This window comes from Scophthalmus maximus, chromosome 3 (assembly GCF_022379125.1).
Source record: "Scophthalmus maximus strain ysfricsl-2021 chromosome 3, ASM2237912v1, whole genome shotgun sequence".
NCBI lineage: Eukaryota > Metazoa > Chordata > Actinopteri > Pleuronectiformes > Scophthalmidae > Scophthalmus > Scophthalmus maximus.
In genome coordinates this window covers 18168373-18195221 of record NC_061517.1, presented here as the reverse complement: position 1 = coordinate 18195221, position 26849 = coordinate 18168373, and the positions used below count along the sequence as shown (strand labels likewise).

The 26849-nt window shown below is 44.5% G+C and overlaps 1 protein-coding gene across 3 annotated transcripts in view; it reads left to right on the top strand.

Annotated features, from left to right (window-relative positions):
* The window catches only part of nphp4 (nephronophthisis 4), a 142162-nt gene that overhangs the window by 36029 nt on the left and 79284 nt on the right, over nucleotides 1-26849 (top strand). For all 3 annotated transcript variants that reach the window (XM_047330937.1, XM_047330936.1, XM_047330935.1), the window contains exons 7-8: nucleotides 14012-14190; nucleotides 18580-18715. In XM_047330937.1, the coding sequence (XP_047186893.1) occupies nucleotides 14012-14190; nucleotides 18580-18715 (315 nt within the window). The remainder of the gene's footprint in view (nucleotides 1-14011; nucleotides 14191-18579; nucleotides 18716-26849) is intronic.

The window sequence follows — 26849 nt, the reverse complement described above, 5'->3', positions numbered from 1 at the left end:
TTCAAACTCAAACACAGATAACAGTTTGTTATAAGGGGAGAAAGTGACGGTCACTATTGTCTCTAACTTGTTTGTGCCGTCAGTGGAACAACTGCCAAACATTTGTTTTTTGGAAGTGGGCTTAGGGTGCTTGTTGTGATGGATAGGGGAAGAATCTACATGGAAAAGCCTCTTCACTTCCCCCGTATTTTAGTACCCAGTCATTTTGAAAACTACAAAGACTATTCTCTTCTTCACATCCTTGCAAAATATCAACATGAATAAAAAAAGGGGTTGTTATATTGAATTATCCTAAAAAAACTGATTACTGCCTTTTAGAATCCACAGTGCCTGCTTTTTAAAAACAGAAATAACAAAAAATATGAAATAGGTCACTCTTTTACTGCAATATTTTTATAAAAGAGTATATAGTGTTTTACAACAAATGTGAAAGAGAATTTCACAGACTAAGCAAAAATACAACCAAATGACCCTAGGTGAGTCAAACAACTATAGTAATGCTGCAACAAATTAATTTGAAAAGCCATAAGACATAATTGGAACTATCTTACAATATTTATACAATATTTTCAGTCTTCTTTTTATCTACCCCTGGTAGAATGCAAGGCTACAAAACGCCCCAACCAGCGCCACGTCTAAGGACAACAACAATCAAAGCCTGTGGGAGCAGCTCGTGGGTTTAAGGACGTTGTCTAATTCTACCAGATTTTGCATTTTGGCAAATAGTCTGAGCCGATTCGAAAAAACAGCGTTGGTGTAAGGGCTCCCCCATACTCTTTTATGGCGGTCTGTGTTGCATGCAGCCACAAACTTACATACATTTTGTCAAAAAACTCATTTCAGCTGAAAGTTAGGATTTTAGCTGCATTTGTGTGCAAAAGCTAAATAAAAGTGCCTACACAACTACAGTACATAAGAGAATAGAATAAAAAAAATAGGACAGAGGTAAGGGTGCTCAAGTTAGTGTCAAGTTATAGGTTTGCAGACTCAGCTTTTAAATGTAATGTTGACCCCACCTTAGGGCATCCTCAGACCCAAATGGGAGGGCGCTGTCCTTTCATGGGTCTGACTTTGCTTCCTTTTCAGAACTGGCCCCAGACCTACGGGAGGGAGCCAGTTCTTCGGGGGTTCGCAGGCCTATATAAGATAAGATATTTAAAGGGAGGCTGCATAGAGAATTGTCCCTCCCTCACTTGTCATGCTGTCCTGCCTGGGCGCGCGTCGGTATGCAGGGACTCTCAAACGGCCACCACGGCAAAGAAGCAGCAATAGAACTAGTCTATGGAAGTGCCCAGTGCAGATTATGTGGCCAAAAAAAGGGGAGAGGAGGGCGATGAAAGACTGCATTCATTTGTGAATGGGCACAGGAGAAAAATCATCATTTAATAAGCAGATCTGCTGAGGCACATGTTGTTCTTCTAAAGAAATAAGCCCCTCTGTCAGTGCCATCCTCAGAACAGTGACTGTAAAAAAAAAAGCCCCAAGGGAGCTGCTAATGGAGGGAGGGGCTCAGTTATGTTACTGTTGACTAATTGTTATTTCACAAGGCTTTTGACATTTTGGCAAATGGACGAAGCCCTCGCCGGCAATTATCAATTGTAGTGAAACAGAAAAATTGTATTAAAATGACTAATAAAGGACCACTGTGCTCCACGAATGCAGCTCTTTCCCAGCAGCACAGTCTGTTTGTTCATTTCAGCTTTTTGTGAAAAGGGTAAATAAATGTGATATCAAAATGAGTCCAGTTCCCCTGACATACAAAAAGTGTAAAACATCAAGGAACACATAAACCACTCTTTATCAGTCTTTGATCCTCTGAAATTCAAGGTCTAAGTTTCACCACAGCAACACTTGGGTAAATATGTGGCAGCAGCAGGTTTGCATGCACGTCTCTTTACCTAATTAAATACAAACAGTGGAGCAGACTACAAGTTTGTCTTCCTCTTCCGCGGTGAGGTAAGTGACATGTTAGCATGAATCATTTTCTCATTTTGGTGTTCACAGCCCCATCCCCCCCCCCCCAATTGTGAAATGTGCTTTGAAGCTTTTCACAACCAGCCCAAGTTTGTGCAGAGCAGTTCAATGTTCCAGACTTTTATAACTTCGGTGGTATGACGACAGCGTCACGTCCCGGAGAGGTGTTAATGTATGCAGGAGCCAGCTTGATTGCAGCTTTTAATTAAAGTGTGTGTGTGTGTGTGTGTGTGTGTGTATTTGGGGTGTGTGTGTGTGTGCGTGCGTGCGTGCGAGTGAGTGAGAGAGAGACAGACAGAGAAAGAAGTGTGTGTGATCCGTGTGTGACCTTTAAAAGTGTGACTCCAGCTGGATTGTCATCAAGCTGTCTCTGAAGTGATGCCGACACCTCACACGCCAACTCGGTTTTGCCATTGTGCGAATTAATGTGTGCGTGTCTATGTGTGTGTGTGTGTGTGTGTGTGTGTGTGTGTGTGTGTGTGTGTGTGTGTGTGTGTGTGTGTGTGTGTGTGTGTGTGTGTGTGTGTGTGTGTGTGTGTGTGTGTGTGTGTGTGTGTGTGTGTGTGTATGCGCAGGTTTGTCTGTGTGTCTCTCTGTGTGTCTCTCTGTGTGTGTGTGTGTGTGTGTGTGTTTGCGCAGGTTTGTCTGTGTCTCTCTCTGTGTGTGTGTGTGTGTGTGTGTGTGTGTGTGTGTGTGTGTGTGTGTGTGTGTGTGTGTGTGTGTGTGTGTGTGTGTGTGTGTGTGTGTGTGTGTGTGTGTGTGTGTGTGTGTGTGTGTGTGTGTGTGTGTGTGTGTTTGACTCCATCCCAGTGTGTCAGTGCCTTAATTGGTATGGAGGCAGAAATGGAGTGACAAAGATGAGGAGGAGCGGGGCGTCGGATCAATGTACAGTGCAGCATGAGACGAATCCTTTATGCTAGCTGCTAGTCTGATGTACAGTCTTCACATAATCTCCCCTTAAGTATTCCTATTTTTAGTCCAACAAACTATCACAGAATGAGGCTTCTTCTCACAGTCCACTCGCGCATATGTTATGAAGCCAGTGGACCTATTTGATGTGCTTTTCATGGGAACTACTGGAGGAGTTTCATGGTGTACTTCAATCAGCACCAGGCTAATTGCGACTCAGGTTTTTCACCTCTCGACACACACTCTGACCTCCAGTTTGCCTTCCCCGAGTTTGAGTGAAGCCGGAGTCGACTGCACCTCAAATGACCCGTAACAGCCGTCCGGCCTATACGCCGCCGAATAAAATCTATTGCTCTTGATACGAGGGCCGGGATCCTGTCTGAAATTATGCAACGCCTTGGCTCGCGATCAAAAGACAGAGGAGAACAGAAGACGATGAAGAGGAGGAGAGGAGCAGGCGAGGACCGATGCCACGCCGCAGGCAGAACAAAACGCCTCGGGCGGATTTAATGAATGGAGAAAGACTGTGGCAACTAAGCTCCAGGAAGTTTTTCGTTTGTCCTAAAAGAAGAAAAGTGGAGCTTGCCCAGTGGACGTGGTACTACAAAGAAGACAAAAGGAGGTTGAACGTTTTTGCAAAAAATAGCAGGCAACACGCACATTGTTCACTAAAGAGACCGAGTTTGGCTGCACCATTGAATTGGCCGGTCGAGAGCCTTCTCCTTGTCATAATTAGGCCTGTAAGTGCTCTAAGCGCCGCAGGAGTAGAGGAATGGGGTTCATTGCACTCGGCTCACATCAGATATTCATGAAATGCACGTCTTGACGTAATGACTGATGATCCATTGACTGGTTATAGACTGTGTATGTCAGACAAGATGGAGAATGCACAGTGGTTGAATGAGGATAAGACAGATCCGTCCAACATCTTTAGAAGTCTAACAAACGTTGCTTTTCCCCCCGTCTGGTTTTATCATCAGGTAAACTTTATTCCAGAATCAAATCATTGCTCGCATGGGATTAATATTTTCTGGAGGCCTAATATGTGCAGATATGATAATCATGATATGTACATTAATATGCTTACGAAATGAACTGAGTAAATTCCAGTGATTACCTTAATAAGTACCTAGTATGTACAGAACTAACCTGTTCCTTATAAACCCAGTGTCAGATAGAGATCATAATCTAACATTAATGATTGTGACATTAATGCTATGATGGTTCATTTGCCTATAGTTAAGCAGTGTTAAAATAGCGCTCCATTAAAATGGAGAACATAGCGCAAAAGCTTGGACAGCAGAACAAACGAGTAATACTTCCATTAATTATCATTCTCATCATCTATATCAAAGATGATCTCTAATCCTTGTTGATCTCTAATCATCTTTAATTTGTGGTTTTATGAGGAACTCATAATGAAAGACGAGCACAGCTGAGGCTGATATTGGTTCGACTCAACATTTATTACCTCCAACTTTCCTTTGACTGATGTTAAAGGACACTGCTGGTGATCTCACGCTTTTTCATATTATTGTCAACAAATCCCATGAAAGAGCATGAAAAAGCGTGGAATCAGAAATGATTGGGCTGAGAAACAGGCCAACGCGTTGTTGCTTTTGGTCTTTTCATAGAATTTGTTGACAGTATAATAATAAAATATAACAACACCAGCCTTACCCGTTAAGGTGTTTAATATTACATGCCTGTTGGTATTCATCGCTGGACTGCGCCCAGGATGTGCCAAAAACGTACGGCTTTCTCATGGTGCCGTAGAAATGGCCGATGGACGTGTTCTCCTACTTATAGGGCGGTGCGCGAGATAGGAAGGGATTCGAGATGGGAGCAGTGTGAGTATACGTTTGACTTAATATTTTTGGTGGTGAATTATGGGAGTGTTTCAGCAGCAGGGCAACAGTGACTTATCGGTGGAAGCGCTGTGCCAGTTAAAATCTGTTAAGGAGTAGGGGAGTGGGAGGATGAGAGTGGCATGCTAATGATGCTGGCAGTGTTTCTTGCCATGGATGACTCACCCTCAATATGGGGGATTTAACATCCACTGTGTGGGTAGGAGCACACATGCACGCACGCACGCACACGCACACACACACACACACACACACACACACACACACACACACACACACACACACACACACACACACACACACACACACACAGTCCTGACAGATTTGCAAATGTACAAAAATCCGGAATGTAGATAACAGTGAAGTCAGTGAAAAGTGGATTCAGCCAGCCAGAATGTATTGTGCGTCACACTCTGCTCTAACACAAGTTCGTGGTGTACCGTGGGTCAGTATTTGTTGACCGAAATCACAGAACGCTAATAGCCAACTTGCATCTTCTCCATGCGAGAGACAGGACAACCACAGATGAAGCACGTTTCCTTTTGTTTGCCGCTTTTCAAAGGGGACGAGAAATATATGCCAGAGTTGTGTAACTCGCTTGGTAATTGGCTTATTCAAACTCATGTGGGACATCATTTCACCTGCTTTCCCTTTGCTCACACTCTCTTGCTCTTTCTCTCTCGCGCACTCGCTCACGCACAGACACCCCTTGAGATGACAGTTGCCATCTGTAGTTATTATTACCTTATACAACAGCCTACACACACTGATTTCAAAAAGCTCTGACATAACTAATGCAACTTGCTAACCAAAAGGTCTACTTTGTTGAAGTTGTGAAGCACCAAACCCAGGTGTTTTGTAGCTTTTAAAAAGAAATAGCTATTAGAGCTACATCTGTTTTTCTTTCGGGGACTGAAAAAATAGTAAAGATTATCTCTGATTAAGTCTGACTCTTTCAGTTTAACCCTCGTGTTTTTCCAACATTGCCTTGACTTCCGTATTTTTTGGTGACAAAAAAGTCACTCCTAAATTTTCTAAAAACATAGTAACATGGTAAATTCCAATCATACTGGGACCCTGTAGCCTTTGCTGCCAATTGGCCATGCATATTGGAGGAAAAGTAAGTGAATTCCCATGAAACAATAGGTAGACCAAATGAGCATATATTTATTGCTATAGCAAAACATTATGAACTGAATGTTGTTAGAACTCTAATGGAGGCGCCCCGAGTCTCCAGGACCCTGGTCAGAAAATGATTCATTTTGAGATAAACAAGAAAATTATGCCTGGATTTTACTGCCATAGTTTGTGCCCCTTCTAATTGTTGCCTGTGGTTCTCCCCAGCAAAACTGTGTGTAATAAAACCCTAATATTTAGACAAATAAATCTCACCTCTGCTTAGAGCGTCCGCATTCAGTGGCAAGATTACTTTTCTAATTACTTTAGGTATGATTGTGGTTGTTGTGAGACTCCTACGATGCCAGACCCCCTCATGTGTTTGCACCCACACACCAACACGGAGCTACACACGTCTGGGCCAACAAATCGCACCGATAATCAAAATGTTATGTGAGATAATATGGACAATCAGAACTGAGAGGGGACATCATCATCTGCACTGTCAAGATAATGAAAAGAAAAGATGTGATTAGGACTGTGTAAATTATTTTGGCGTTAGTATATAGATAGTATATTAGCTCGGCCTTCTCTTTCGCACGGATGCTTTTCCTCTCGGTGAGATGGCAATGACTCATTAGAGGTGTGTTATTCGGGTTCAACTAAGACACGACGGATACTCGTTTTTCTGACTTTGGCTCACCATGATCCCACAGCAGCTAAGCCGGAAGCTCGTCTCCGCTCGGCCTCAACGACTCACTCTGCATAACTGGATTTTGGATTTCCTGTCAGAAAAGACCACAGACAGTCTGTGCTGGCAGCGAGGCCTCATGCACCATCACACTGAGCACAGCGCCCCCTTCCCCCCCACTGCTGTGTGCCTGCTCTTCACCCTGCTCACTCTGTATAATTTTTTTCTGCCACATCCAGCGGAAACCAGTTCATCCAAATTTGTGCACGACACTACACTAGTGTGACTCATCAGTAGTGATGATGAAGCCGCTTACAGGGAGGAGGTGGCACAGCTGGTGGGTTGGTGTGAGGACAGTAACCTGTCACTGAATACGAATAAGACTATAGGAGATAACTGTGGACTTCAGGAAGACTAAAGATTTCAAGTCCTGATTTTGAAAATCGCGTTGCATCACGCACTAGAGGACAATCTTCTTTAGGGGTAAAAATCACGGAGGGAGTTTGTGTCGCCAAGAACCTGGGTCAAGAGAGCCAAACAGAGGATGCACTTTCTCAGGAGGCCGAAGTAGCCCAAACCCCATGCATCCTCATCTGCATCACTTCCTGGCGCGGCAGTAGTCGTGCGTTGGACAGGAAGTCTTTGAAGCGCGCGGCGAGGATGGCTGAGAAGCTAATTGGGGCCTCTTTCCCCATCCATTCAGCACATTTCTCAGGACAGATGCAGAAAGGACGCCCTCCGCATTGTGAAACGCTCCGCCCACTCGTCTCCTGGACTGTTTGATCTCCTACCATCTGGCAGGAGACGCCGCTCGGTCAAATCAAAATCAACCAGGTTGCGCAACGCCTTCGTCCCATGAGCCATAAGGCTCCTAAACGCCCCACACTTTCTGCTGTTTTTGTTGAACTTGTTTTTTGTGCGTGCACATTTTACACATGAAGCTTGCCTTCTCTTTTTTTTTTCTTTTTTAACAAAATTGCGTTTTGTGTACAAGCGAGTGCAAGGCTGAATATCTTCTAAGATCTTTGGAGACTTAACGCTGATTGAGAAGTTTTTGAACTGAATTGGAAAACAGAACATTTTGTGGGGGCTTGGCGTGAGACTGTTATGGTTATGTTATGGTCTAATCATTGTAATGTAGTTTTGATCAATAAATCCAAGGTTCCGTTTTTGTTGTATGTGTATACCACATAAAAATACTGGATAAGTATTTTATATTTTAATGAATTGTTTTGTCAGACCAATGGTCCGAAACCTAAAAATATTATAACCACTGTCTCCTGTGACACTTATATTACTATCTTGGATTGATACGAGGCAGGACTCAAATGCAGAGTCCAACGGAATTGAATTAAACAAAAGGACAAGCTAACGGTCTCTGCAGTTCTGGCAGAGGCAAATGAAAAGCTGGGAATCATAAAATCCGAATCAAGAGAAAACGGGACCGAGTTGAGAACTGACCGGGACATACAGACTGCAACGCCACAGAACATAACACAGCTGGAATATAACAATGGGAACTTAACAGGACGGACTCAACAGGACGGACTCAACAGGACGAACTCAACAGGACAAACTGACCAAGACAAAGGGGAGCGCAGAGACTAATGCTGCGTTCCATTATACCTCGGAACTCGGACCCTGGAAGTCGGGGTGGTGATTTTTTAACTCAAAAAACTTAACTCAAACCTAGACACAAGGAAAGTCTATACAAAACAGGAAACGACAACAAGGGACCAAGAAACCAACACGACGGATACACAAGGAATAGCAATCAAATTAAAAGTCCACTAGAAACAAGAGTCCATGAGTTCATGGGAAGGAATCATGACAGTTACAGTATTAGTGTAGATGCAAGGTTTCAGAACATCATATTTGGACTTCTGTCCCAGTAATTGATCAGTGCCACTAAACCTCGTCGCGACTCTTTCTGAAATACCGACGCAGCGATTACACGGTCAAGACCCATTTGCCGTCTCGAGCTCCATATGTCCGAGTTGGATCCATTAGAGAGCGTTCGCTCTCTCACTTCCGTCCTTTGAAATAACCTTCAGAGACGAATTTATACTCCTCTGAAAATCTCCAACCATTTTCCTCAAAATTCGCACAATGAGGCAGCTGTCGCCTGCCTTCCATTTCTCACCCGACTGCTATTATTTCAGAATTCGCTCCAAATTACTTTCTTTCTTTTCCAGCAGTTCCATTTTATTCAAATGACAGCGTCCCCAACCAAATCAATCTTGCTTACTAATATTTCGCGCTCCCCCCTCCGTCTCCCGCCGCCTCCCCCCCAGCTGTCGGACCGGTAAATTGAATCTAAAAGAATCTCTGTTGTTAATATTTGACAACGATAATGCTGTTTTCAGGTGTGAATCCTGGAGAAATAGGGAAATAATCTCCCACCTCTGTACTTTGTCATTTTACTTTGGATTGAAATTCAAATATGCAGAGGGGGAAAAAGACACCCTTTGAAATAAAAAAAGAAAGAAGCCAAAAGTTAATACCATTCATGTTGAATGGACCCAAACACAAACCTCTTCAGCAGATATCGTGCACTAGAGTCCTTCACAGAAATGTATTCCTTGTATTTTCCGGTAGGGTTTATTTTATTTTCCAAGATAAGAGATGTTGTTTCCCCCCCCCCTCCACCAGAGTTATCTTTGGATTGCTGGCGAGCACTATCCCCAACACAGGTTTCAAAGGAATCTAGTCATTTTTCCTGGAGATTGCAGACACATTAGAAATATGGGTTTTTGCAGTGGGTTGCCATGGGTTTAAGAACCTTTGTGTTGAGCCTTCAATACCGTGTTGGGTGTAACGTCAGCTGTGGCTTGCCCTTGATGCGCTGCGGACTAACGGCCCTGAGAGTAACCATCGTGGATAATAGTGATGCACTGGCTTCGATACATTTTTTTCCTCAATTCATAATTAGTTTTTTGGTTTTCTTTCCCTTTTACATTGCCCACGCTGGGGTGACTCGTCTAATTGAGAGACAAAAAACCCCGCGAACAACTCGTCTCTTACAATGCTCTGGTTTTGTTTACTGTGTCAACAAAGCTCTTAAACAAACCGCCTCCAAAAGCATGTAAATTGCTTTCATCCTGCCTCCCCCTTCCCTTTTCCTGTAATGATACAAACAACATTTAGGCGTGTTAGCTTTCGGAGGAATTCCACTCTTTCTAACCTAGGTGCGTGCACATTGTGATTACTGTGGGGGCCGCGTTGATTGCTTGCGCTGCCGATGCCCGGCTTAGTGATTTTTAGGAGGCTGTATCTGGGGAAATATCCCAAATATGACACTAGAGCAGGAGAAAAGAAGCTCACGTGAGTGTGACAAAGGGAAAAGACTCACCCTTGTGGCACCGGCGCACTCACCACTCAGAGAAGCCCCTCTTCTGTGACTCTGGAAAATGGCGTATAATTTAACTTGGGGGCCATTTCATTGTTCCCTTTAAGCTTCTTAGCTCTAAAATATTCATATTTCAGGCGAGGGAGGAAGAAATCTGTGACGGCAGCAGACAGAGGCGAGAGGGAGACGAAAAAGCACCGTGAGCGAGAGAGGCGGAGAGGAAGGGAAACTGACGGGGTGAAGAAACAAGAGCCATGAAGTTAAATGAAAGAGAAACTCAGAGGAAGGGAGAGTGAGGAGAGGGATGCAGAGAACAGAGAGCAACCCTTTAACTGATGTTCTCCCATAAACAACTCTCTCCCCGTCTTTCTTTTTATTTTCCGTCTGAAGCACTTCACAGCAGACCTGTCCAACAAAAGACAAAGCCACGCCTTTGTCATCTTCCCCGGCGCTGACTGCGGCGGGCGAGGAAATAGATAGATTGTGTAGGACACGGTCATAATTATAATATGGCTGTCGTGAAAGCAGTTATTTACAGACATCCTGTCATGCTCGTGCTGCTTGCTGCCACTCGCTGAAAGGGATAACTTTTTTGCATTTAGGTCAAGTTGAGACGATGCAATGATTCGCAAGGAAAGCTGACAACAGCTAATTTACGCCATTCGGTTGTATCAACAACTGGTGTAAATTGCTTGCACAAAATCATCTAATGTTAGGGAAGATAGGGTAAAGTAACAGAGCTTAATGCATCATGGGCCAAAGTAAAAAAAAAAGAAAAGAAAGCGCCAGTATTTTATGTTAACACTAACCTTCACAGAAGGCGTCCACGTTGCAGTGTTACAACTAAAACTGATTTCAAGAACAGGAATATGAATTTAATAAACTGTTTAAAGTGTGTGTCATAATCAAGTGGCAACCCACCGGGGTTTTGCCTGACTCAGAGCTCAAGGACGCAGCACGTCCCCCTGCAACCTTCACCCATTGGACGGTACTAGCTGTCAATCACACGATATCCACGCCCCCAATGCGCCCCCTATTTTACTCTAAATGGAACCATAATTTACAAAATGGACGTCATGCTGTATCCAAGAAGACTTAAAAGTAGAGATTGAGATCATTAACTCATTTGGAAATGAAAAGTGAGAAGTAGAGTCATTTTTTTAATGACTCCTTTTTGCAACAAGTGGCGTCGCCCTCCACTGGTCATCCAAGAGGACACAGGCTTTAGGCACTTTCGCATTGACTTCACATCCCGGACGCGCAGTCTACGTCCATTTTTTATATACAGTCCATGGACATAACACCAAGTAGTCATCGCGTCAAACCTGCCCCATTTCAGATAAATGTCTGCGATGGGCTCGACCTGTTTCAGGACGGACGAGATGGTCTGAATGGGAGGAGGGGGCCAGACCCATCTGCAAGAGCGATTACATATGAACTCACCAAGCAGGCTCAAGATCTCTTTCACAAGAGAGACCTGAGGGCAAATTAGTTGTGCTGTATACATCCTAACGAGAGGGTTCAGTCGCACAACAGTAATATGTAAATGTGTTATTGTGAATATGTAAACAAGGAAAAACACAATGTTGGTGTCTATTCTCTACACAGTTTTTCGATTGGAGAGGTGCTGTCTTCTTTTTTTCACCTCACCTCAGCCATGTGGTGCACATATAGGGATTCTGTGCATGTTTTTTGTTTTTCATCATTTTAGTAATCATCGCTGATTATGCCTCTCGTCACGCCGCTGCTTGCACTGCGCATGCATGTGGTAGGGCCCCCGCGTTCAAACGTGCGATGCGCGCTCCTCTGCGAGGGCACAGTACATCTTAGTCTTGGCACTCGTACGGCAAAGTGTTAATTGAATGGAGCCTCAGCCTCAGTGATCCAGCTGGAAGACGGTTATGTAACACTCCCAAAGCCAGATGAGAGCTGACACGATTCCAAAAGCGAACTATACATACAGAGCATTGCATATGTGAGACACCGGGTCCTCTTACAGGTAAATAAAAAGTCAACATCCACGAAAAGGCCCAAGACAGTAGATACACAAAGCGCAGCAGGGGACGAGATGAGAGGCTCTGCTGGTGTTTGCCGCCGAGAGGAGAGAAGAACCCCCTAATCTCCCGTCCACATCGCTAAAGATTAATATGATACATCGCTGGGCACACGTCAGCCGTTTCTCGAAAGTGGGAGAGTGAGCGGCGATAACAAGAGGAGGACAAACAAGGAGACGGAGGGGATGGAGGCAGCCGGTGCAGAGATGAAATATGAGGAGAGCAGCGGTGAGCAGTGGTGTATGTGGGCTGTACAGTAGCCAGGCAGCATGGTGCTGCTGCTCCTGCTGTTTAAAAAAATAAAATAAAATCCCAATGCTGCATTGATATGCTAATTTGATTGAGAAGTTGTGGGTGGATATGGAGAAGGTTTTAAGCGGCAAGGGGGGAGGGAAAGAGAGAATGACAAGAAAAGAGAGAGAGAGAGAAGGAAAGAAAGTGGGAGAGTGGGAGTGAGACATGTGACGGAGAGAGGGAAATAAGTGAAGTGAAACAAATGGGAGTGAGTGGGACGAGAGGCGAGCTCACGTTGGGGGGGGGGGGTTAGAGTCAATCACTGAACAGTAGTCAGTCAGCTGTGCTCTGGCAGCACAGTCTCTACCTGCGCGAAAAAAGTCTAATAATCATGTTTTCCACTATAATGAGACGCTAAGTTATTAAAAATTGATTCCAGTTTATTTCAACTTAAAGACCCCCTCCAGTCTGCTGACACACCTGCCGCCCTCTCGTGGACGCGCTGCCACTGCGTGCGCTCGAAGTTTCCTTTCTTTGCCTCACATTTGCATATTTGGCATGCGATCGGTTTTCTGTATTCGTGACGTACCAAATCTCGCTTTGCCCAGGATTCGTTTGAATTTCATATTTCAGAGAAGTGCGCGGAGATCTCCTTCTCCAGGAGAGGAATGCGAAAAGCACCTCTACAGTGACAAGATTTGCTCAGATACTAGTCCCTATAGTCATTGAAGAAAAACACTTTTTTGAGTGGAGGGGGACTTTAAATGTTACATTTAATGTTTGTACAACATTGTACTTGCTTAAGTGATTGCTGAGATCCAGGAAGCCAAGAAACAGTTAGACGATCGCGCCGAGGAGAGGAACACTTCAGATTGTCAGATTGCCCAAACCTCTTTCCTAGTAGAGTGAAACCAAAAGTAAAAACCCCAAAAGTTGTTCATAATCTAGAACACATTAACAAAGATTACATACACATAATACTGTATGTGTATGTAATCTTTGTTAATGTGTTCTAGATGCATGGCAGGTCAGAGTTCAACTTATTTGATCTGTACACTCATCTTATTTTGACTCTTGAACAAGCTGCAAACACAACATTGGTATATAATCATCTTAATAATATTCCATGGCGAAATTGTAGCAGATCTCTTTTATATACTGCTTTTTTTATTGTTCACACAATAATCTTTCTAGTAAACACCACAGGTGTTTGAACTTGTGATCTGTTTTCGGTCAGAGGGACAGAGTGAACTGCCATCTTCTTAATGAGGTAAAGAAATGTGGGTATTGCGGACTGAGACATATTTTTGGTTTTGCACTGAGCTGATCGTATTCATTTTTAAATAATTACATTTTTAACAATCAAAATATTTAAGTTTTTTCTTTTGTCTTGTCCACACAGAGGAGTGTCTACATGTTTCCTCCTCTGTAGTGTGGCCACAAGCGCAAGAGCAGTGTGAACTTCATTTATAATACAATACGTTTAACTTGGTCTTTATTATCTAAAACCAAATCTACAGTCCTTCGTCACCCATATAATTTCACAATGTTTTGAAATATGAAGAAATGATTCTCAAGTCATTTGAGAATGTGAAGATATCAGCCTTTGAAACGCTACATCTGCACTTATCTATCTGTGCTACCCAAGGATTTTATGCCCGCACAGTAATACGCCCAATGGCGGAAATAGACTTTCCATCTGAATTTGGACCCTGATGCCGTTGCTCACCTTCCAGTTCACGCCAGACAGTGCTAGCGAGATACAGTAAATATCTGCACGTGTGGTAACTCCCGTCTACTTCTCACCGATTCCCAGAAGCAGCCTGGACCGGAGGGGGCACTGAGCACAGTTGCCATCCAGGAAAGGAGGCTCCACGTCGGGGTCCACAATGGCTGGTGTTTCCTCGACAAGCCCCAGGTGGTGGTGCTGGAGCTCCTAGCGTCGGGGGCCAGAGGGCGAGCAGACAGCACCTCCAAACGGAGCACCTCGGACAGGTGAGCAGAGGGAAACACGTGTACATGTCCACAGCGGAGCTGTTACCGCACGTTACCCGAGCTGGTGGAGCATAACTCTGTTGTTAGACAAAATCCCCAGGTGTGCAAAACTATTTTTTTTTCCGAAGTTCTTATTTTTGTGGTGTTCCATGAGCCTCTCCGCTTGTGGAAAGTTATTCAGTAAAGTCATCAAAAAACGTTATTTGAAAAAAAAAGATGGATTGCTTTATATTTAATTCGCACATATCTGGAAAAAGCAAAACATCCACGATTGTAACTTTTCGTATTCTTCCCTGGTGTCCATTCGCTTCCTAGTTTCCCACTTTAGAAGACCTGCAGTGTAAGTATTGGGTGTGTTTCACATTCTGCTGTCAACAAACGCACTCCAGTTTCTGCTGGATGAGGCAGCACTCCACGTGCTGCTGCCACCAGGCTGGCTGTCTGATTGTTGGATACATTCTTCCTTTGAAACAGAACTGCACTATGTGTGAGAGATGTCTCGGCACAAATCGTCCTTCCTCCCCCCCCCCCACGCTTTTGTTACGCCACTCTTGCAGGTATACTTAACCCGCACATGCAGAGCTACATGTGGGGGACAAATTGGTTCCGTACAGGACAGTTAAAGGTTTGATGAATATGCAAAAGATGTCGACTCTTTGGCCTTCACAGTGACCAAATCAACCCGGTTTGACAACCATTTGGGAATTTGTTGGTGCAGCATGATCGGAGATGAGTGGTGTTCATCCCTCTGGTGAAGTTCAGGGACTTTGCAGAGTCGATGCAAAAGATCAGTGAACCTCTTCTCAAGGCCGTCCGCCATGTAGCCTGAGCATGTCTACACAACACGCCACCACGCAAAATATGTAATTCACATTTTCGAAGGTTTGCTTGCGATCTTCGCCTCCCTCCAAACGATACAATGTCTGAATGATAAGGGCGTTCATTCGGCGCATTCAAACTGGTGTCGAGTGCTGCGCCCGAAGTTGGCGACACTGGTGGTATTACCATCATGATATCTTGGTGGCAACGACGTCAACATTGTGAACCGGTTCATTACGATTCATTAGACGCACGCCCATTTACAAACCACTCAACGTCAAGTGTAGGATGCCGCAGCCCACGTACTGTAGGTGATGACGACACGAGGTACGTATGTCACATGAAAGTCTTTGGTTGTGCTCCCTTAATTGCGACGTGAAACCAAAACTAGCCCGACCAATTGTTTACGACGCAAGCGAGACATGAATCTTGGTTCGGACCTCGGTCCTGACTTTCGCGTGTGAAAAACAGCCTTAGTTACGATATGGTTCTGTCGTGCCTGTACCGGATCCGCTTACTCAGGTCAGCGTCGCTACGCTAAAAACATAACCTCTTAATAACAGGCTAGCAGGTTAACACACAATAACATTTGGAATCTTATCTTGTTGGAAGAAAACACATTACGTCCGTATTTTGTTTGTGACTTTGTGCGTTGTCCACTGACCTTGCTCCAAGAATAACTGCTAGGTGCCTGATAAGGCCTCCCATGTCCTAACCCGCCTCATAAATTACACACTATCCCATATACCGTACACACTTTCACCCCCATAAAACAGCCCTCGCAATACATTCCCGTGCATCCTAGCGCTTCATAGCCCTTCAAGGAGAAATGAGCTCCAGGTGATGTTGGGTGAGAATTTCACTCTTGCATCAGAACGTTTCAGAATCTTTTGTAGAATTAGTGTTAAGGCATACTCCTTCATATTGTTAAATTTGAAGTATCCGCAAATTCAGGTCCTTGGGTTCAGGTTCTGGGATCTAGAGGTGTCACCGCATTTTGTTAATGGATCTGCACTGGTTGTAAAATAAGCGTGGTCCCTTCGGATACTTCGCAATCCATTCTCTCTCTGGGTGTACCGGCTGTCACAAATATACGCCATTGCACCCAGGCTGAGTCATCGGGAGCATTTCCCGTAATAAACATAGAGAGCGAGCAAACCTCGGACCGCGTTGTGTGCCACGCACGTAAACAACTTCCAGCAATTTCAATTAATGAGTTGTCGGGGTGCCTCTGTGAGCCGCTGAGCAGAGCTGCTTTGGGGTTAAAAGAATGTTTTGTGTCTGTTCCAGTGACATTGTGCAGGTGTGAAACGCCTCCAACTCGAGCATTTGTCTCCCCGGGCGGTGATGAGGGGAGTATATCACAAGAAAACCATTCAGGTATGCTGAAATGCAGATTGTGTTTTCTCATTCAGCAGACCTTCAGAATGATGAAGTGATCTAGTGAAGAGAAGTCAGAGATTTGGGGATGCTCTCGGCAGCTGTGACAAATGTAACGAGATTTAGCATTTTATAAAATGCTGGTCATAATTTTGATGCTTTCCTTGTGCTATAAATCAGAAGGAAGGAGGATCTGCGAGATACCTGGCGGATTGAAAGTTCAATGGGAGTGCGCACACACACATTTGTCGGCTGGCTGGGGCTAACTGGGAGGTCTGTGAGTAGATTCCTGGGTCCTCTGGTCGGCACGTCGATATTGAAGTATCATATGAATGTGTGTTGATGTGAATTATAATGTAAAGCGATTTTGAGTGGACGTTAAAACTAGAAAAGACCTTTTACTGTTTACATGCTGTCAGTGGTCATCGATGGCAGGGGGCTCTGCATACACAGGATGTGATGGAAGATATTCTTCCACCACACCTTATTCAAGACAAGTAGGGCTTATTTAAAGAGGATACGGTTGCGAACGGTACTATTGTCATGGTCGCTGTCGCAAAGACCGAATGGTACTTGTCCTCAGAGCTCCTGAAGAAGTTGTCAAAACCACTTTGGAGATAACGGAGGAGAAGAAACTGAAATGTGTACACCGAAGCTCCTGCTCCGTTTTCTGGCTCCTACTGTCCTTCTACTGTCCAAAGCAGGGCACAACCCTAAAAATCCCAATTGCGACCAATAACCGCAACTTAAACGTCCGGTAGTGTTGATAAGTGGTCTGGTTGTGTTACTTACTGATCTAGTAGAAAGAAAACAAACTGCATGTCGTGTTTGAAGCCTTGTTTGTCCGTCCGAGGTTCGCTCTTGTTTTATCTCTTTTTCGGATCACTCCCCTTCTTCGATTCTTTTTGTCTTTTCGAGGTTGAGTTGTTGTTGTTGTCAATTCAGCTGTTCCACCATTTGCCTTTTCCATCACTGGGGGGGTAGAGACCGGGAGAACGCTATATTCTCCTCCTTGTTTTGGTCACGCAATGGGTGACGCAGTTCCTTTGACTCTTTGGTTCCTAAAATAAAACGAGTCGTTATTTTTACCGTGATAAAACGCGACCCGGTGGTTTACATTCATTACACTGTTGTTGTTGTTGTCTATTTTCCTCTTGAAGTTTTGCCCATCAGTATGATCAGGTTGGATCCTTGTGCACAGTTTCATGGAATAATGATTTATATGACTGGGTCAAAGGATCAGTTTTACCCATGCAAAACTCAAAAGATGATAGACAGATGGTGAAGGAGGGATCTCTCCCTGAATCAGAATGTGTTGTAGTGTCTGCTGCTTCAAATGAGACCCTCGCTGATATGCTGATTACGCGGATGATTACGCTGGTGTCTAACTAGCATGGCAGAGTGTGCGCAAACATGCAAATGCGTAATCAACACAATCGCAGGCTAACCAACAATCTGTGCTCAGTTATTGTATATTATGAATAACAATAATCATCTTCACCGTCAAAATAATGCCTAACATCATGTCGTATATTCTGCACTCCTCTGTTCTCCTACGAGAAGAAAGTGCTCGTGTAAAAGTCGTCTTGTATAATAACACGAGCGTAGGCCGTAATTAAGATGTTTAGGTTTTTATTCTTTTTTTTGGATGCGACCAGTGAGAGCTGACAGTCTCGCTTGTGCGACGACGGGTGACTCCAGACAGCAGAGAAAGGGAGAGAGAGAGAGTATGGGAATAAAAGATCTGAAGTGCTCGCCCGTTCCACTCTCCAGGGAGTCCGCCAAGCGAGAGAGAAAAAAAAAGAAGAGGCACTCGTCCCTACCTCGTGACATGCCAGCGCTCCACAGTATGCTCCCGCCTATGGTGTATGCAAACTGTGGATGACGAATACCGAGAGAGCTGTTCCACTGCTCACACAGGAGGCCAGTGCCTGCCAGGGAACATTTAACAAGCGAGTGTAAATCCTCCAACACATCGATTTCCTTTTCATAAAAAAAAAAAAAAAATCCAACTGTAAAAAAAAAAGAAGACCCTTGGCATTTATAGCGAGACATTGTCATATTCTTTAAGTCACACACACAAATAATATTTATGTGTACCATCATAGCTTCTTATAAACCTCCGTCACGTGTGTGTGTGTGTGTGTGTGTGTTTGTGTGTGTGTGTGTGTGTGTTTTCTCTCTCCTCAGCTCTGCGCCATCATCCCTCCCGCAGGTCCTGGGCCTTCGCAGCAGCCTGGAGCTCAAGGTGACCAATCATCAGGCTTTGGCCATTGTCTTCCAGCTGGAGTACGTCTTCTCTGCTCCGATTGGGCGGGAGACTATGGTGAGAGGGACGCACAAGAAACACACAAACACACACACACACACACACACACACACACACACACACACACACACACTCGTCGTCCTGCATTTCTTCTCTCACCACCTCTTGTCCTTGGTTTAGTGTGAGACTGAAGAAAGGAAGCAGACGAGAATGAATCTCACCGTGAAGATTTAGCCCTAACCCATCGTCTTCTTCTTATCTTCCCATTTTTTGTCACGTGGAGGTTCCTCTAATGTTTGGGTCTTTCACTGAGACCTCCAACCTGTTGAGATTTCACAGGAATCGGTAGTTTTAATGACTAATTTCAGTTCTTTTGAGAAAATACACTTTCATCATATTCCACGTCACGCAGAGAGGTTTGTACTGCAGTATAATGTCTTAACTGACAGCAGTCACTGTTAATTTTACTGCTTGTCTCACTCCACCTTGTTGTGTAAGTTAAGATTCGATGGCTCTGCTGAGTAACAAAGTAGCATAAGCTTAAACTCCAGGGTCTAAAGGTCCTTAGACACTAGGGGCGCTTTTTTTGGGAATATGTGTCTATGTCTATAGTCTTGTTTTTGCCCCTTTTTTCAGAAGGATGTTGATTTTTCTGAGCTTTCATACGGAAGTTAAAGGCACCAACCAAACTGTCCACCCTAGTGGTTTAGACTCCACATCCTACCTCAGACAGACGGCTAGACGCTGCTGTGGGTCAACAGGATCCCGATACGGTCCACTGCCTCCTCAGATACAGCTCTCGCATCCCCAAGCGAGGCCTCAGCTGTCCCACTGACATCCTTGAAAAGTATCCGGAGATGGGTCTCGTTTCTCTAAATTGCAAAATAGGATGTAACCTAAATCTCCTCTTCTTTCGTTGAGCGAAGGGGACGAGAAAGGAGAAAGACAAAGAAAAGAAAAGAAAAAGACAGCCAGATACCCATTTATTCAAACTGGTGCTTTTGTATCATTACTACTTTCATTGTGTGATTTTTCATTAATTTGAAGCACTCTGTCTGTGACTCCGCACTGGTCAAGGTGCTTAACTAAACTCACTTCAGATTCTCATCACTGGATGAAGGTGAATCGATCCTTCCCTCTGAAGAATGAGCTTGTGCGAATCTATTCAAATCTTAGTGTGAAATATTCACAGGCAAATATATATTTGCGTTGCTCATGCCCCTGGTGTGTGAAGGCCTTTAGGAAAGACGGTGCCCCAGCGCTGTGCAAATTCCCCTGAGGCAAATTTGTGATTTTGGATTATATAACAAAACTTGACCTGGCTTGGTGACGGGTCTCCAAATGTCACCTGGTGTTGGCTGATGGCTGCTTATCGTTGACTCTGCAGCTTATGGGTATGACTGCTGAATTCCTTAGAAAACTCTGTTGCATTGGTCTCCCGTCCACCGTGCCATAACTTCTGCAATTGCTGCTTTTTGCCGTTTTTTTCCCAAACTGTTTAGAGGTTGTCTGGGAAATGTCGTAATTTAAATATGTAGCCTGAGGTGGCTGGCAATTGTCCTCACTGTTAACGCTCCACAAACTGTATGACGTTGCTATTATTTTTATTGCCGCTTCTTGTGAGTTGAATAGGACTTCCTTTTTTTAGGATTATAAAATTAGAAGTTCTCACAGTTACCATGTGTTTTGTTCGTTGAACCATCACATACATAATTTGTGACAGAAACCAAATGTTGGACTATGTATACATATATATATATATATATATATATATATATATATATATATATATATATATATATATGTATACATATATATATATATGTGTGTGTGTGTATTTGGTTGCAGTGATGTGATGTCATCTATTCAAACCAGTAAGAAGCCGAGCTGCTGCGTTCTGGCGAGAGAGTGATATGTGATTCATGCCAGAGAGAGGGGAGTTGCAGTGTTCCAGTTTTGACAATATGAACGCGTAAAATAACGTACCAACGTTTTCTCTGAAGCCTCAGTTTCGTGTGACGACGTCTTTTTCAGAGACGCTAGCCGGTAGCTTTCAACGCAGCAAATCTCCATCAGCTTGATACGTTCCCGAAGACACGGGCATTTAGCTCAACCCCAGTTTGAAGGCCCCACCTTCTCTTACCTCTGTCCAGATGAATTACATCGACCGGCGGCGAGCACCTGTTGCAGGCCGACACATCCCCCAGGGGAGTCATTTCCAAATTCAAGGCGCAGCACTTATCAACCGCTCATGGCACGGTACACCACAGAATGACTGTTGGTAATTACGTGCGTGGGTGAGCCTTCAACACTTAATGCATGCCAAGGCTGGGCTCCCATTGTGTTACTGCATGTTGTCCTTTATTTTTACAAGCAGGGGTCAGAAGATCGCCAATTAAAAGCGGCGGAAAACAACCAGCCGCTCGGTCATTTTCACTAATGTATGAATTCATTCTTATCTCAGTCGGGTGAAAATGGAGAGTCGCACCCCTCCCTTCCGCGTAATGGATTGTTTCTGGTGAAAAACAACAGATATAGAAAAAAGAGCACGTTCAAGAGCTCGAAAAAAAAAAAGAGACGGATAGCTCGCCATCATCACCGGGTTTGTTTCTGTATCTCTGCTTTACTGTCCTTCCTTCGTCCTGATGCGAGCTCTTTCTTAAGATAATAATAATCACCAAAGATTGTGATTGAGAATTATTAACAAGGATTTTCTAATGTCAGCAATATCCTACACACTCAGATTCTTGATCTAACTTCTCTTGTTTGTTCGGGGTTCTTTTGCTTAAGCACTTAAAATTCACGGGTCAGGGTTGATAATGAAAGTTTGTGACTTTGAGAAAAAAGAATTATTAATAAAAAATAACTTTAGGAGCACCCGAGGCTGATGGGAACACCTTTAATTTTTTGCTGTTATTTGACGTCTAAAGTATCGGACAAATTGACCCACTAAAGTGATTTACAGTCGATACCGAGGGGAATGTGAATGTCTGCCTCAAAATAACGGCAATCTAGCGAATCGTTGTCGAAACGTTTCACTCATGTCGACACGGAGGCAAAGAGGAAATGCCAGGGGGGTCGCCAAAGTTGTACCGACCGACCAACTGGCATTGCCTTCGCCGGAGTTGTGCCAATAGTGTGGCCACGTGACACAGGACTGCGCGTTCACATCGAGAGTTTTTACTTCAGTTGTTAGTTAAACTACAATACAGGCTGGGTTTTTTTTACACTCTATAGGCTGATTATATACTGTATAATCAAAAGGAACAAGGTCATACATCAACACTGTCTAACACATCTCAGTCCAAAGTTGGACGTACAGTTTTTAAAGTTGTTTTTTCTGTAGTCGGGGAAAAAATAGAGGCTGGTTATCATAGTGGGGAAGGAAGTTATAAAACTGAAGTAGAAGCCGGCACTAGAGATAAATAAACATGCTACATAAAGTTATGTGCATTTAAAAATTCTCCGCAGAGGAAGAATGCTTTCCATTTTGGACTCTTCATGAGCTCTTTCTACTACACCCACCAGTCCAAAATGTTGCACGCAAGATCATCTCTAAACCTGTTAGACAGACAGATTGCTGTGTGCTCCCAATGGGATTCTTGCCTTTATTGAAAAAAAAGAAATTCTAATAAACCTGTTAGAGCCTTCACACTGATGTCTGTAATCATCCCAGAATAGAAAGGCAAAAACTGTTGTGTGGGTGACAACTGACAAAAAAAGAACCTCCTTCCACACTCTATACTTTTCAACCTTCGCCTTCTCTGCCATGGAAGTTTGATGAGGTGAGAGATGTTCAGCAGATGGAGGGTAATGTCTTTCCATCTGCGGGAGTGGAGATCGCGTGTGTGTGTGTGTGTGTGTGTGTGTGTGCGCGCGTTATCTGTGAGTTCTAACCCAGAGCCCGATCCGTCGCGGGTGTTGACTGATAAGGGTTTCACGCGAGCCGAAGACGTGCAGCAGCCGTGACACCCTGCGCCTCACACGCTGCCAGGCTCCTGGATTACCATCCGAGTATGATGTCACAGCAGTCAGACGTGACGCTTTTGAGGTGTTACAGCTGCGATGAGCCGAGGTGCGTGCCCTCGGGGGCAGGCAGCGGTACACTGTCGGCAGCACTTCACACCGCTTGACACCACCTGTGAACCATAAATGTGAAGGGTTCATGTCTGATCCCTGTAAAAAAAACTTTCCAGGCCCTCGTGGATCTCGTGGAAGGAGGAAAGAAATGCTGCTTATATAACTCAAAACTCACTTATATTCTTGGAAATGCACCAGAGCCTTTGGCCTACGACCTCGGTCTGTTTTCTAATGCCATTCAGTCCAAAACAAAACATGTGAACACTTAAAATATGGCAATTCGCTGCCGTGAGTATTAAGATAACACGTCATCGACCCCATGTGGGAGAAATTGTGTTAACGCAACAAAAGAAAAAAGATAAAGATACACGAGAAGTTAATGCAGAGTAAAGCAAAATAAGTACAACTGTGCCATAAATCACAATTACAAAGATAAAAGAAGTAGAGATAAACAATACACTGGAGAAAAAACAACAACCCTATACATTTAAATTAGAGAGTTATATATTGTCCTAGGCCACTGCACATAGATGTGGATAAATGCAACGCGTCACAGCTCCGGTTCGGGGGGGATTCAGTGGCACGCAAAGTGACACGAGTGTCGTGTACATTTGATTGTGTGTGTGTGTGTGCGTAGTTGAATAGTATATAATACACTGAAATATATGATATTTTAATTGGACAGAAATTTGAAAGGTTAATAAGGTTACATGCTGTGTAATTGTTTGCTTGTGTAACTGTTTTAGTGTTGAGATTTTAAAGTTTTTGAATGTGTGTGGCCTTCAAAGTTGACCCTGAAGATATCGAAGAAGGTTCAGCTGTAATGTTGTGTATATTAAGGATATACACATAAATGAAACGTGGAAAAATATTGAATAAAATAGATTACAAAAGACATTATAGAACTATGGGATTATAGAAAGTACAGAGTCGTATATGAATTATAAAATAAATGACAATAGGATGACTTTATGGTTGTTGTTGTTTACATAGAATATACTGTATTGTTCTGCAGAATAATCTTGCAGGGTTGAATAATAATAACACAAATGCTTTGTTGTGTAGCATAGTAGCAGTGGGCACAAACAAATGCCTATTGCACTTATTGTGTGATCTTATTGTGTGTGTGTGGATTCAACCGTGAGTGGGCCACTGAGACTCCTGTATAATGGAGCATTAACGCTTGTTTCTGTCATTTCCCACGTTGCACTGGCGCTGACTGTGCGCCCTTCGCCACTAGATGGTGCTGTGTAGTGCCTCTTGACGGAGCCGTGTCTTGGACGGGGCGTGGGCTGCCTCACTGTTGTTCTTCCACTCTGATTAAATAGAACCGCGTCTCTTGATGAAATCTGAGGGGGCTGAGGTGGACGAAAAGGGTAAAACAATTTTTGTTGAGATCCCTTCTCCCTCTCTCCAAACATTTCCACTCTGCAACACGGAGGCGAATCCCTCGGCGCCCGGGAGACGGCCTACGCCTCCATCCTTGCCGCGCTGGAGAGCTGGGGCTGCTCCTCGTTTGTAAGACAAAGAACGAGCGTGGCCTCCTTTTTCGTGAAATTCCAATGCCCTGATTGCCCTGGGTTATGGAGAAAGAAAACCACGCGGTGTCGTCATCTGTCCTCGTTGGTGTTATTAGATTTTTTTGTTATGATTGGGTCTCTCTCTCGGAGCCTTTGAGCTGACTTTTTTCATACTCCTTAGCAGAAGTCAGACGGATGGAGATAACAGTTTAAATGAAGGAGGATGGGGGAGAGGACAGGAACTGGGAATTTGTCTGATAGGATAGATTTTTTTTTTCCTGTTTCATGCTCCTTTATTCTCTATAGTCTCTTTTCCCTCCCTCATCAAGGGCTCCGTCGCATTACCCGTCGTCCCCTCTCGGTGCTCATGCCTCGATGGGCCGCACGCGGGGGGAACTCTGTCCTTCCGTGTCCGCTCCAGCCCCGTTTCCGCATGGCTCTGCTGCCTATCGAAGAAGAATGGTGAGAGTAGAAAAGATAATGAACCCGAAGAAGCTGCGGAAGGACAAGACAGGCAGGGTGAAAGCATGTCCGAGAGCTGCGATTAGTTTCTCTTTCTATGCTCAGTAATTATGACGACCCAAAATATTAACATGATGGCGGCTTTGATTACCTGCACCGTTCAATCCTTTATGTACTGTATTGATTTGTGGTATGACATTGGATATGATAAAAAAAAGTGTCACTTAAATGCAACTTTGATTTTTTCCCATATACTAAAAGGCAAAAAACCAAACACAAAATATACCTGACTTACCTTTTAGTGGCATCTCCTCCTTAACACAATGTACGAGCTGCTAATGATGGTTTTCACGTGACCATTTCATGACAACGCAAACTCCACAGTCGCATGTCATGGTCGTACATAATTGCAGCTGCTGGAGTTGGAGAACCTTGCCAAGGCGACGCAGCTGTGCCACTCTTTTGGCCTTTGTCTTCATTGAACAAAGGGAGTATTACTGGTCTATAGACGGGTCACTAAGAGCACGTCTACAACCGCTCAGGGCTTTGCTGTGAAGGTGGAAAACAGGCTTGTGTGTATGTCCACTTAGTTCCGCCACTGAGATTTATAAAACAAACATTGAGCATGACTTTTTACGGCTGGCGGGTTTTGTATGCATATTTCTGTCTTTGTGTGAAGCCAGAAATGTCCTAAGCCTTGAACCTGCATAGAAAATGATGCACATGGTCCCTGGAGTCAGAGAAGAAGAGGCCATTCGCATCCAATGCCGGAGACCGTCTTTCATCAGAGACTGGGGTTTCGATCCCGCCCACACTCAACCACGTTATCATGTCAAGGTCAACAGCCGTCATGGCTCGATACCATGGAATGTAACTGCGGCAGCATGTTTTTTTTCTTCCTTTCCATTTACCGACTGTGCTGACATGGGCCCTGTCACGGGGGCGCATCGACACAAATGCCTGTAAAATATTTTTGACCTTTTTAATCACTGCTCTCTCTGCGCCTTGACATATATACTCATCGACTTGAGGGAGTGGAAAAAGTGGTGTCCATCATGGACCATCGTCCATTCACTCATCCACTGAGGACACCTTCCACAGTGCATGATTTACTCGCCTGAGCCTACTCGGGGGCCACTGACAGCCGATGTGAGGCGACGATGACGCTCCTAATTGTGATCTGTCAGCGCCAATTTAGCCCCGCCGTAATCCGATCGGAGACATGGCCGCCCCGTTCGTGCCTGCCGATCCCTGCCTCTCCTCAAACGGGCGCTCGGCGCTGCTCATCAATCGAGCCATGTGACACAGTCGCGTGCGGGTTAATGCAAGAAGATGAGTCTTAATGTCTCCGTACTACTGCCGATGAGCACTCGCCCATCGCTTATGGAGGCGGGAGGGCACTGCTGGCTCACATGCAGTGTCCTTTTGCCGGCAAACAATTTGTCAGGAGGCGTGATGGCTGCAGTCACCGCAAAAACACTGACGCGGGGGAACGAATGACTTCCCGTAGGTCTCGGCCTCAGAAGGATGGGATAGCGGAGCAGACACATGAAACTAGGTTGCATCCTCGTGCCGACCACTGCCATGCCTCTGAGAGACCGTCAGACACGCATCACAGCCCCGGAACAGTGATTGGCGACACGACAGCAAAGTTGTGTTGCGGAAAAAAAGGACGTCGACATATTTTCGATACGTGTCACGTCCCGTAGTGAAACTGGGCTCGTAGTGTGAGTAGCTGAGCCGGCGCACGACCGGTGATGAATGTTCCACCCTGCATCGTGCTTTCGTGCTGTTGTCACCTTTGACCCCGACTGGGCTCGGTGAGTGGCACAGTCGATTAGCGAGCGTCTGAGGAGGTGCGGTGCGTTAATGTGCGACCTTTAAACATACTTAATGTTTTGCCCTTTTACTAAGCTCTCACTCGGATATATGCAGGCGTATGGAGTTTGGCAGCGAGCCGTGTTTATCATATGCTGTAAAAAAAAGCTCAAAGATCATGGTCATACTGTACGAGGCAAACAAAGGTCAGAGATGGCGTTTGTCACCTTCAGAACAGAACAGAGCCAGAACTAAAAAAAAAACCACAACAGTGAGTAATTTGAGTTTATCATCTGCACCATACTAATTCC